General features: G+C 37.5%; 1 protein-coding gene across 2 annotated transcripts; it reads right to left on the reverse strand.

Annotated features, from left to right (window-relative positions):
- Nucleotides 1-11,341: 11,341 nt before the first annotated feature.
- On the reverse strand, nucleotides 11,342-13,711 carry LOC146390227 (E3 ubiquitin/ISG15 ligase TRIM25-like). 2 transcript variants are annotated; one of them, XM_084923277.1, is made up of 2 exons: nucleotides 12,896-13,711; nucleotides 12,040-12,191 (listed from the first exon to the last, which is right to left on the reverse strand). In XM_084923277.1, exons 1-2 carry the CDS (start codon nucleotides 13,697-13,699, stop codon nucleotides 12,135-12,137), a joined length of 861 nt encoding a protein of 286 aa, XP_084779403.1. In that variant the 5' UTR covers nucleotides 13,700-13,711; the 3' UTR covers nucleotides 12,040-12,134. The 2 variants fall into 2 exon arrangements, with proteins under 2 accessions (XP_084779402.1, XP_084779403.1); XM_084923276.1 differs by having other exon boundaries at nucleotides 11,342-13,711.
- Nucleotides 13,712-13,928: the final 217 nt, after the last annotated feature.

Raw genomic sequence — 13,928 nt, forward strand, 5'->3', positions numbered from 1 at the left:
AATATTTAGAATTGTGAATCAGTACCTTGATATTTCTCTCAATATTTCAACAGCTCCATCTGTCAGTGCTACAGCAGTCAGTGCTACAGCCGTCAGTGCTTCTGCTGTCAGTTCTTCAGCTGTCAAGGCTCCAGCTGTCAAGGCTCCAGCTGTCAGGGCTCTAACCATCAATACTTCAGTGGTGGATGGAAATACCAGTAAGAGCATTTTATTGAACTCAATTTGTATAATTAAATTTAAAAATGTTTTTAAAAATGAATAGAATGAATGAAAATAACATTTATCCATGTTTTACCAGTTATCTGGGTCGAAGTCACAGGGGCAGCAGTGTAAAGCGCTCAGCAGGGGTTGTAAATGGGAAATGGTGTGTGTGTTCGCACAAGCACATTTTTTCTAAGTGCTTTCCTCACTATTATCCACATGCATTCATATACCGATGGATGCATCGGAGAGCAATTTGGAGTTAGTATCTTCCTCATGCCTATTTGGCATTCAGCCTAGGGGAAGCCAGGAATCAAACCACCAACCTGCCAATCAGTAGATGACCTGCTCTACCGCCTGAGCTACAGCCATAGAACAGAATGAAGGCTGAGATAACCTTTGGAGAAAACTAATTCCCCACTAACATCTAACCTTATTTAGTTATAGTGTTAGACTACAAGTAGTTCAACAACAGATGAGAGTGAGAAAAGGATTTTAGTAGTTAAACATTTCTCACATTGTTTCAACAGCTCCAAGAAACATGTCAAAAAGTCTAAATTTACTCTGATTGTGGTATTTTTATTTTTAAATATTAATAGAGCAGTTATGACAACAAATTCTTCTTTTTGTGAAAAAATATTATTTTACTTTCAGTGTGATCCCAGCAGACATTAAACAGATGTAAGTGTTTCAGTTGGTGATCCAAAACCAACAGGAAGTTTAATTAACTATGTTGGGAAACCACATTATTTATATATTGAGGCAAAATAAAAATAGTAATTGCAATATGTATTTATTCAAATAATTATTAAGGAAAATATACTTGGCATAAACTGAATGTATTCCAGTAAAGTAAATATTTAAACAGAAACCAGAATATTTGGTTTCATTTGATCCGATTCCATGAAGTATAATATTTGACATTGTGCTTTTGCTACAAAATTACATAGAAAATTTATACGTAATCAGATTAATTGCATTTAAGTAAAAAGTTTATTTTCCAGCCACTTCTTACATATATTTTTCAGGTTCTCAAGCTAACACACGCCTTAACCTTGCCATCATTGCTGGCACTGCCATTGCTGCCGTTGTGGTCGTGATAATCTTCTATGTAATTGCCCGGGGATTTGGTAAGTTTATTCTTGCATTAGGGAGATTTTTTGTTGTTGCCGTTGTTGTGTGCTAAATGTGTGCATGTTAACGACTTTGTTATAAGTAGAATTAAACAAGCTAAAAAGGAAAAAAAAACATGCAAAAGAATTACAGGATTATATGCCATGATATCAAATACACAAAATAATACATATTCATATTTTACCAACATCACTAATATGAAAAAAAATACATCAAAACAAAATCACTAAGTTATTTTGTGATTATTATAAGGTAACTTCTAAAAAGTATCCAACTGTGCTAACCTGCAACACAGTGAATTTTACCTTTTTTAGAACCTGTACAAACTAAAATACACCGGCTTCTTTGTTGCAAAGTAATATTCACCTTTTGGCTAAATTTGACATTTTGAGCCTTTCAGATAAATCTCTCATTTTAATTGTGCTATGAATGATTATTTTTAAGCTTTCTGTTTATCCAAAATAACAAGCTACTATAAAATGTCCATGCATGACTTTTGACTGTCTGTGTGTGTGTGTGTGTGTGTGTGTGTGTGTGTGTGTGTGTGTGTGTGTGTGTGTGTGTGTGTGTGTGTGTAGGTGCAACGAACGAGCAAATCTTAGAATCTTGTGGCAAACCCTTTTTTAAGCTCGCAATGGCATGCTGTGAGCTGCTTCAAAAAACTGAATAAAAGGGTTTGATCTTTTCTCTTTTGGATACTAAAGATTTTTCATTCATACTGTTTTTAATATCTTTTAGCACACTTGTTATATCTGTCTTTCTTATATCTCTTTTGACAAAAATCTGTATGCTTGAATGTTGTAGTCAACCAATTTTCTGTTTATGCTTAACCTCTTAAGCCCCAAGCTTAACTGATCTCCTGCATTTTACCCCCGTATGAGGGGGCGTTTGGGCTTAAGAGGTTAAAAAAATGTTCTGTTTAAAGATATTCATGAAAGTGGATGGTATGTATAACCTGCTTTTCTATAACTAATGAGCACTGTGGTGAAAATGGTCACTTCTGCTTGCGTGACGTTTCATCAAATAGACCAAATCAAATGTTCCTCACATTACATATGATCAATAAGACTGAGATCCCTCGGCTCAAGACAAAAGCTTGTATGTGTGTTAGGATTTAGCCTAAACAGCAGGCACAGATACACAGAAATAGGAAGGTTATAACAATGGGAAGAAGTAATTTGTGTTGTGATTGATAAACACTAAAGTTCAACTAAAGTTCAATAATGGGTGTTAAAAAGAGACAAAGATAAAATAAGTACTCAGAAAAAAAAAAAAAATGCATAGAATGACGGAAGGGGAATAATAAATTTCTGTTTGAGATTATAAGAAATCATGAAATGCAGTTATGCATAAAATGGGGGGGGGGGACGATGATTGTTAACATCGGCTGTTGTTCGTATCAGAGGATTCATAAAAACCTCTGCAGTTAATGATTATTCGCAGTTTCCCTGGGGGCATTTTCAAAGTCAGCAGAAGACTGGAAGACTCTGGTTGACATAGTTGTTTTTTTTTATACCCACTAGAGATACATTTTTTTAACTTTTCTTTAAACTCTTACATTTTGAATGTGAATATTATTAACTGATTGAGCTGTTTCATTTGTTGTTTCTAAATTGCTTAATAAAGTATCTTTTTTTGCGATTAAAGTTAATTTTGTGGACATTCCATTCTTTTGACGTAAAGATCGAACTTGGGCATGATTATTAACATCTACTTTTTTAAGGTTCTTATAGGTTATTCTAGTGTTTTAAAACTAACAGATCCCTGCGGTCTATTTTAGACCGGGGGGGAATAATGAATTATGCTAATAGTGAGTAAAAAGTAAACAGTATAATACAGATGAATAAAAAACACTCCCAAAACAGAATAAATTATTACAAATAAATTACAAAATATTAATAAAAACTATAAAAATGGAGGCAACTTTGCCTGTGTTTTGCTGCAGATACTAATTTTGTGTTTTAAGATTTATGAGTTTCATGCTTTCATAGTGGCACATGGGAGAACTGACATTTTCTCAGGTGGTGCACACTCTAAAAAGTTTGAGAAACACTGATAAGGTAAGTGTATGTGTGCTTTTGGAAAACATTTAAAGCTGCAGTACAGAATCTTTGAAACAAGCTAGCATAAAACATTTTTAGAATATAAAAAGAGCACTCTGCTGTAGCTCCTCACTCCACCAGGGCTCTGTTTGGCATTTTCTGTGCAAATGTGATGTATGTACTGCGGCAGTCATAAGTTTTAGTAGAGTTGTTGCTGAACCACATAAAAATATATCATTCATTTTAATCTCCCCAATCAATGATAATGTTATGTTGGAATGTTGTTAAATAGGGTCAAAATGTTTCAACCCAGTTTGTTTTGCAGATTCTGTATAGCAGCTTTAATATAGGGAGGACACAACTTCCAGATTGTATGAGGAAAATCAGGTTTTTTTCTCTTTGTCAGTTCAACAGTTTCTGTTGTGCCTGTCACTTTTCCCTGTCTGTTTTCTTACCTGGTTCTTCCTGACCTTGTACTTTCTCGTCACGTTCCCCTCTTTCCTCTCTCCCTCTTTGGACTGACAATCATACACAAATAGACTCTATTCAATTAGATGAAAAATTACATTAATATGAAAAAAAAAAACTATTAAGATCACTAACAAAAAGTTCTCTCTCAGTGTACTTTAAACCAAAAGGCAAATAACCAAACCACATGTACATCTAATAAAAAAATCTAAATATTGAAACACTGATCCAACATTATTCTTGAGAGACAGATCATTTGACTTCACACTTTTACCTGAATGTGGCTCCTTTTTTTGGAAAAAACTTCAACACACACACACACACACACACACACCAGGGGTTATAAGGTTGATGGGCATCCAGTCAGTTAGCTAGTTAGCATCCATTTCAAACAGGACAGTGGTAACAACAGTAGGCTATGGACAGTTTTAAGTTTTAGATTTTAAATAGGCTGTATACATTTCAATGGGAGCAACAAGACGGTCAAATGTCACTGATTTTACTACCGAGTAAGACGGATTGTAGGGTAGCAAACATCGTCGTTACCTGGGTGTAATGTTTTTCAGCTAAAAAGAAACATGGTGTGACTCCTACCTAAAGAGTAACTGAAGGTTAAATGCAGCTAATATGTCCTGTTTTAAGCCAGGCACTTACACCTCCGCTCCGCTGCGTCTCAGCGGACGACGCGAGCTGGCTCCTTATTGGGAGCCGTGGGTGGTGTTTTTTTTTTTTTTTTTTTCCTCTTCCTTCTCTCACCCTCTCTCTCGCTTCCGCTTCACTCCGCATGCTAGCCTTGTGCTTTGCGCTGGGATGAGGGGGGAGGGGCGGTAGTTACACTCGCAGCAGCACAGGAACAGAGTGGGAGGGAGAGACAGAGAAAGAAAGGTATAGTAATCATCCACATTTTCAGTTGCGGATGATAAAGGATTCAGAAAGTTTATTCATGCAGGCCCATATGACAGAGAATGTGCATCTTTTTGTTTTCATATTATAATTTATATTCAATTGTGTTGTGGTTTGCAGTGTTTTGTGTTGTTTAAATTTGTTTAAAAGGAAAAAGCTGAAAATTTAAATAGTTAAAAGTTGAACTGTGAATAGATGGATTTTGTATTACATGATTTATTTATTACATTTTATGTGGAGTGAATAAATAAAAGTATATTTACGGTGGCCCCTACAGACAAAGCACATACAAACTCCGAAACACGTACAAACTCCGAAACACGTACAAACTCCGAAACACGTACAAACTCCGAAACACGTACAAACTCCGAAACACGTACAAACTCCGAAACACGTACAAACCCCTAAGGACGTACAAACTCCAAAACACATACAAAACACAACAGAAGTGCCCCAGAATGCTAGTTACAGTGTTGAACTTTTGTTACCTAGTGGCTACACAAGCCAGCAAGTACCAACGACCAGATCTGGTGTGTGGTAGTAACAGGTAAATGAACATTTGTTTAAATTATTTGAATATATATGAGTGCTTGTGCATAAATACACAAACCATACACATATGCTTTCAATTGTGTAATTTAAGTGATCTAGGTAGCTCTGTTTTGGAAGTTCAGTTAATGCTAGAAATGTGTTTTGGAGTTTGTACATGCTTTGTCTCTAGGGGCCACCGTAAATATTTATATACAAACATATGTAAATAAAACCACTTGTTTTTACATTAGTAATTCCTTTTGTGCATAATTTTATATTATTGTTAATAATAAATTAATTAAAGCAACAAAACAACCTGAAGAGCCGGTTGGGAGCTGAAAGAGACGGCTCTTTTTAGTGAGCCGATCCGAAAGAGCCGGTTCTCTAAAAAGAAATCCCATCACTAATCGCTCTGGCAGCAACAGCGCTAGAGCCAGAGCAGGGGGGAGCTGGAACAAACCATTTTGGGAGGGGGGGGGGGGGTTATCTATGCATTTGTTGTTAAAATATTACAGCTCAACCAGGTATTGTATGCTTTTTATATTTTTAGTAGTGTCACACGAACAGCAAATATTGTCAAAAAAAGTAAGAAATCTTTGGGGGTGCTTAAAATGTGCTAAAATCGCCCCTGGTCAGAAGCGCTCCGTCTTCACTGGACTCAGTGCAAAAAGAGATACAGACTATTAAAATAATAGAGAACAAAGAAACATTTCACAAAGAGTGAAAATAATATCACAACCAAAACCTTCATGTTGTGAATGTTGCTACCTGTAAACTTCATGTATCCAGTGGTTTATACAGTATGAACATTGCATTTAATTTTACTTTGTGTATGTTCTTTTTTTTTTTTAATTAACCTTATATATTTTTAGATGATTTGTTATGTCTCCTACAGAAGAAAAGTTTAAAAGATGGATGTAGTCATAATTTCAACACATGCAGTGATAAGTAGGATGTATTCTAGATGTTGTGGTAAAAACTACAATTACAGACAAAAACTTCTACATGCATGGGCCACTTGATTAGGTACAACTGCACATTAAACTATACTGGAAGTCACTCTCAATTTGCCTATAAAAAAACATAGTTGCACCTGTCAGGGAAAACACTTACTGTGCCAAAAAAAAACCAGACTTAAAATAAATAAAATAATAATAATAAATACAAATAAATAAATAATAAAACTTTTCTTCATAGTCAGCAAAGAACATAAATTATGGAAACATAGTAAAATTAATGAGCATGAGAGTACAGTATTTTCAGCTTTGCAATATATATGAAATATATTCAGTTTTAGAATTTATATTCAGTGTTAATTTTAGCTAGGCTCAAAGTGTTAATGCTAGCTTATTTAAATAAACGACATACTCACATGCAAAAGTGGGGAGGCACCAAGGGTGGAAAGAAGCTAATTTAGGGTGGCACATGCCACCACTGTAGATCTGGCCCTGCTTAGTACATTACTCACTTGATCATGTTTTAGCTACAAATTTGTTCTCTTTTGTAATGGAGACCAGGGGTTCCATTACCTGGTTGGTAGTGTTAGTGATTAATTGTTGGATTAGGAATTTAAAATAGGGTAATAAAAACACATTCGTTCTTATGGAGTCTTTTATTAGGTTATTTGACATACGATTAAATTGACAGCTTGTAACGGAAAAGAGACAGTGGGACTGGCCATCCTACCTGTGTCGGAGAAGAGCCAAAGTTAGAGCTGCTTGCAGTTAATCATTTATCAATAACCTAAACATATGTGAAATGAGAACTTGTAAAGGTACTCACCTGTCCTGGTTGCTTCTTGCAGGATGTGGAGCAAAAGAGTGAAAGCGGCTCAGTCACCTGTTTAAGAGCTCTTGGAGCAGACCAGTGTGCCAGGATAGGGAGTATGGTTAAAGAGGGTTTTAATTTAGATAGAAATGGCTGAAGCTTATGTTATTGGTTTGTTTATAGTACGTGTTGGAAATATTTATATGTATGTGATGTGCTTTAATGTTATTGTATGTTTGTTTGTGTGGAGGGTTATGTGTTCATTTTGATTAGTTAACCCCCATACTTGGGCTATTCCAGATGCTCACCTGAAAAGGTAGAGTATAAAAGGAAGCCATTTTGTTTAGTTGTAGTTAGTGTTTGTGCTGTTATCGCGCTCCTTCTTTAATAAAGTGCCAATCCATGGGTGTCTTTTACTCCAGTCTCGCGTCATATTATTGGACAGAACCTATGACCACCGGCCAAAACTGACATCTTTGTAGAACGTTTGGCGCTCATGAAATGTAGTAAATGTGTCTGTTTGTTTACCAATTTATGAATTCATTCATCCTATTACATGAGAGATGATATTGCAAGATAACTGCACACAATGGCAGTAATTTGTGTCGTGCAATATCTCCAATCACTGCTTGCCTTTAGTTTCTCTAGTGTGTATACAAATGTATTGTAGAATAATTTGGGGTTTAGATTGAATGAACAGAATCCCTGTGTTCATAGTTATTCTAGTGCCTTATGTTATTTTTTACAGTTCATGTTTTCTACTTGCTTTCAAGTAAATCACACATCTCTCACAGGTCCCGTCACACCATGATTCACAGTTGATGGTCAAGCCATCGCTATTACACTCTTTTTGTAAATAAAGTCTTGTAAATCCCATTCAGCAGTGCCTCCGTGTGTGATCTGCATTTGAGTCCGTTTGTCTGGTTCGGCTTTCAGACGTGACCAAAAGACCCCCCTTCTCTAAGGATTTGGGGGGGGGGGGTTGTCTCTGCACTATGGTACGATAAGGTACAAAAGCATGTTTAAACACAAGAGTCACCATAAGTGCATGTGGCACCAGGACACCCTAGGTCACATGTTGATCGGTTTTGTAAACATATCATCAGATATCCGACCGTATGTTCTGGACACTTGAGTGATGAGAGGTGCTAAGCTGTCAAAAGATCCCCACCTGGGGTGAGATAAATCAGGCAGCGTGGGAGGACACTGGACAGACCTAAATGTATAATGATGGTGTGTTGGGAATACTTAGTAGAGGCATCTTCAACTCTCACCTACGGCAGAGCTTTGACAGGAGTCTGTACGACACTGGGGACATTGAGACTGATTGGACCATGTTCAGCACCTTCATCACTGAAGCTGCATTGAGCTGTGGCTGTAAGATGGTTGGTGCCCTTTTGTGGTGGTAACTGCTGAACCATATGGACACCGGAGGTGAAGGGAGCCACCAGGCTGTAGAAGAATTCCTATTGGGTTGGGGTAGCCTGTGGGCCCTCGGAGGCAGCCAGAGGGCACTGATAGGCCAAGTGGAATGTGTAGCACTCATTTTTAACATAAATGGTTGCTTTGTTGTGTAGTGTCATCATGTTTTTGTGAGAGTTTGCTCTTTTTGTAGGGTGGCTACAGTCCGCCTTTCCTCTACAACCGACTCAGATGAAATTCTCTTCATGTGCACTAGTGACTGTAAAAAAACGTAGATGACCTAATAGCTCCCAAAGAATGAAGCCAATCTATATTGCCACCCGGTGTCTCGCTGCAGCATAGGTTAAACACCCGCCTTCTTCATGATAGCAGATGGGACTGGGGCCAGACTAAAATAAAAAGATTCTCCTCAGATAACTTTTCCTAAAGATTTTTTCATTCATTATCAGCAGTTCTCATGATGCATATTTGTCCTCAAGGGCTCTCCTTTATCACATGTTTGATTCTAATTACTAGCATAATGCTGTTAAATTGGGCTGTGACGTCAGCTTTAACTGGCAACTGCAGTCACAGAGAAACTTGAGCCTCTCTGTTTGGGAATAGCAGATAGAGCGGGGACGCTGAGAGGAGGTCCAGTGTTTATGTTACAAAACCACGACCGACTGTTTCAACCTGACAGCCTGAGGTGTTCTTCAGTAAACTGGACTGAATATGTGCAAACAGCAGCATGTTTTCTGTCTCTTGCCACATCTGTAAGGACAGTAACACCAATTTGTTTTATTTTTTTAAAAGCCTCCACTGCAGTAACCCCTCATTAATCATTAACTATGGATTAAAATAGCAAAGCCCAATATTTATGTGCTGAAACCAATTACAGCCATTTGGCAGCTTAAGTTAAAAGTTATGTAATAATCTTTTTTACACACACACAAATCTTTTTTACACACACACAAATTCTTTTTACACATACAAATCTTTTTTACACACACACAAATCTTTTTTACACATACAAATCTTTTTTACACATACAAATCTTTTTTACGCACACACAAATTCTTTTTACACAGACAAATCTTTTTTACGCACACACAAATCTTTTTTACACATACAAATCTTTTTTACACACACACAAATTCTTTTTACACATACAAATCTTTTTTACACACACACAAATTCTTTTTACACATACAAATCTTTTTTACACACACACAAATCTTTTTTACACATACAAATCTTTTTTATGCACACACAAATTCTTTTTACACAGACAAATCTTTTTTACGCACACACAAATCTTTTTTACACATACAAATCTTTTTTACACACACACAAATTCTTTTTACACATACAAATCTTTTTTACGCACACACAAATCTTTTTTACACATACCAATCTTTTTTACACACACACAAATTCTTTTTACACATACAAATCTTTTTTACGCACACACAAATCTTTTTTACACATACAAATCTTTTTTACGCACACACAAATTCTTTTTACACATACAAATCTTTTTTACGCACACACAAATCTGTTTTACACATACAAATCTTTTTTACGCACACACAAATTCTTTTTACACATACAAATCTTTTTTACACACACACAAATTCTTTTTACACATACAAATCTTTTTTACGCACACACAAATCTTTTTTACACATACAAATCTTTTTTACGCACACACAAATTCTTTTTACACATACAAATCTTTTTGACACACACACAAATTCTTTTTACACATACAAATCTTTTTTACGCACACACAAATCTTTTTTACGCACACACAAATCTTTTTTACGCACACACAAATCTTTTTTACACATACAAATCTTTTTTACGCACACACAAATTCTTTTTACACACACAAATTCTTTTTACACACACAAATCTTTTTTACGCACACACAAATCTTTTTTACACATACAAATCTTTTTTACACACACACAAATTCTTTTTACACATACAAATCTTTTTTACGCACACACAAATTCTTTTTACACATACAAATCTTTTTTACAAGTACAAAATATTTATGACCACATTTTGAGCCCATATACCTCATCAAGAATAATTCAAAGCTACATGTGCAGTACGCCATACAGCTTACATCCTTAGAGAGTAACCACTTCAAGCATTAACACTTTGAGGTTCACACCAAGAAAACTGCAATTTAAAAAATATTTCTTTGCATTGTTTATTCCTTTAGAACAACAGCAACAAAGTTGGGTTTTTTCCTTTAATAAGCATGGATGCAGGTAATTAGTCTATCTCTTGTGTGAACCTGGAGCTGTGCGAATGCCTCATATAAGCTGTGCTATTTGGCATCTTTTACTTTTCTATGACAGCTGTATGTGGGTCCCATAGCCTTCTATTGGAGCGGTAGGTCACAGAAAATGTTCCACTTGCGTTTTGGTAATTCGGTAGAGGTTTAAAGTTATTTGTACCCCTGTATGAAGAAAATATTGTTTTATTCCCGCGGAGAAGCTTGTAGTGGACTCCAGTCACCACTTGCCATTACCCTAACCCTAGATATGAAGCAAGGTGGGAGGGATATTCCTGCTGTGGTCAGCTGTTCAGTGTAAGTGATGTCCTGCTTTAATTTAGAGATTGCCGAGCTGCTGCTTTGCCTGGGTGGATTTCTGGCTGCTGGGCCGAGGTCCTTATACACCGGTGGCTATTTTCATTTGTTTTAAAATCGGTTTAACTTGACAGGAGCTGAAGGCTAAGATGGAGTAGATGACCTGCTCCACCTCCTGAGCTATAGTCACCTCAGTAGTGTTGCTAGCAGAAGTTGAAGTAAATTATGTAGAAATATTCATATTCATTCATATTCTTTTCTACTCACAAAAAGCATGAATTCAGTCTCCTTGAAATTAAGGGACAATTTATTGATATCAAACCACATCTTAAAAATTTCCAGTTCATTTTCAATTGTATACAAGAGATCCTTTACATTTTATGTCCAGAACACAATAAATTTGTATCATCTGTATAAACAACACAGTTGTCCATTTTCTAACCAGGAATAGGCTACACATCTTATTCCATATCTCTCTAGTTTCCTGAATAACTGATATGATCTACTGTATGAAAAGCTTTCTGTAGGTCAAGATAAAAACCATCAGAGAATTCATCATTTTATTGATTTTAAAAGACTATGAAACTTAGATTTACTCTCATCAACACAGCGTCAAAGCGGTTTGAGAATTATTCACAACGTTTAATCTATCAGTTAATTTCTGCCACAAACTCCCCTCCATCAATCTTACTCAGTTCACGAGACATCACACACTGGACTGACTGAGAGACATGAACTACTTTTTGTGGTACCTTTTCTCTCATGTCACTCTGATCTGTTCACAAAGATTCAACAGAGAAAAAACGCTGCATTGATTTTTATACAATTTCAGGTAAATTTACGGGTAATTACAGACAATCAATCATAAGATTTAAGATACCATAAAGTGATCTCTGTGCAGAGAAGAAACAGCACAACAGTGAACTCTCCACATCAAAGATAGACAAGAACAAAAAACTGGAAGCTCAAAGATCTATTTGACTTTAATCAACTTTGCAGTGTCTCCATTTTGATAAAAACCAACTCCAGCATAGAGCGGCTGAGTGAATGTGGTCTGGACTCTGTGGAGGAGAGTCATGGTTTCAGAGACGCTGTAGAAAGACAGAATACCTGCTCTGTGATCCAGGTACACTCCTACTCTGGAGGACCGAGGACCTGAAACTGGAGTTTGGACTTTGTTGTGCCAAAATTGAAAACTGTTAGTGTCACAATATAGTGCCCAAGATTTGTCATTAGATCTAAATTCGCATTCATTACCTATCCCTGCTCTGCTGATATTCTTGTATGCAACTGCTATGTCTAGGTTTCTCCCTCTCCACTCCACCTCCCAGTAACAACGTCCAGTCAGACTCTCTCTACTCAGGACCTGAAGCCATGCAATGAATCTGTCTGGATGATCAGAATAAGATTGTTGTTGGAACATAAATGTTGCTTTTCTGTTCCCCTCAGATAATAACAGCCATCTGTGTGCTGTGTTTGGATCCAGTGTGAGTTCAAATGAATATTTTAAGAATTCAGCTCTGGTCTTTGGCTCTGGTGGTGACAGTAAAACATCCACTTCAGTGACTGTCAGTGAGATGTTTGTCCATTCCTCTCTCAGAATGTCCTGTAGCTTATCTCTGGTCTCTGACACAGCTGCTGTCACATCCTCAAAGTAGCTCAGAGGACGAAAATTGATGCTGGATGAGTGTGTAGACTCACTGAGTGCTGACAGTGAGGGGTAGTTGTGTAGAAACTGGTTGTGATCCTCTGTGTGTGAGAGCTGCTCCAGCTCGCCGTCTTTCCTCTTCAGCTCAGCGATCTCCTGCTCCAGCTTCTCCTGAAGCTCTTTGACTCGACTCACTTCAGTTTCCTGCTGGGATCTGACCTGCTGCTTCACATCAGAGCTTCTTTTCTGGAGAAGACGGATCAGCTCAGTGAACATCTTCTCACTGTCCTCCACTGCTTTATCAGCAGAGCCATTGATGGCCTCCACCTCCTGTTGAAGAAGCTTCACATCTTTCTCTCGCTCCTGGATTCTCTGCTGGATGTTTAGTCGTCTCACCTCGAGCTCCTTCTGCTTCTCAGTCCTTTCTGCTGCAGCTGGGACTGTTTCATGGCCTTTATGTTCATCCATTGTGCAGAGATAACAGATACTCTGCTGATCAGTACGACAGAAAATCTTCATCACCTCATCATGACGAGAGCAGATGTTCTCCTGGAGCTTCTTAGAGGGGGCCACCAGCTTGTGTTTTTCAAAGGCAGGAGACTCAAAATGAAGCTGAATGTGTTTCTCACAGTAGGAGATCAGACACACCAAACAGGACTTGATGGCTTTCAGCTTCCTCCCAGTGCAGACATCACAGGCCACATCTTCAGGTCCAGCATAGCAGTGATCAGCTGGAGCAGCTTGGAGTCCAGTCTTCTTCAGCTGCTCCACTAAAGCTGCTAACATGGTGTTTTTCTCCAGGACAGGCCTCGGTGTGAAAGTCTTCCTGCACTGAGGGCAGCTGTGGATTCCCTTCCTGTCCTCTTCATCCCAGAAACTTTTAATACAGTTCATGCAGTAGCTGTGTCCACAGGCTGTAGTCACCGGATCCTTCAGTAGATCCAAACAGATGGGACAAGAAATTGTGTCTTTGTCCAGCTGAACTCCTTTCTGCGCCATTTCTCCTCTCAGTTTCTCTCTGGCAGAAACGAAAGTATTCTGACCTCTGATCTCATAACATACTTTTCTGTAGTGAATGGAGCCTGTCGGCTCTGAAACGTTACAACATGTTTGTTACACCCATCTTCAAACTGCAGATCTAAAGGGGAGGGAACAAGGAAATACATTTACAGTGTTTCAGGAAGAAGAGGGAGGAGTTATCAGGCTTTGACACAGTGCAGGAAGTGCA

The sequence above is a fragment of the Perissodus microlepis genome, chromosome 3 (assembly GCF_051167445.1).
Source record: "Perissodus microlepis isolate ML-2025 ecotype Zambia chromosome 3, ASM5116744v1, whole genome shotgun sequence".
NCBI lineage: Eukaryota > Metazoa > Chordata > Actinopteri > Cichliformes > Cichlidae > Perissodus > Perissodus microlepis.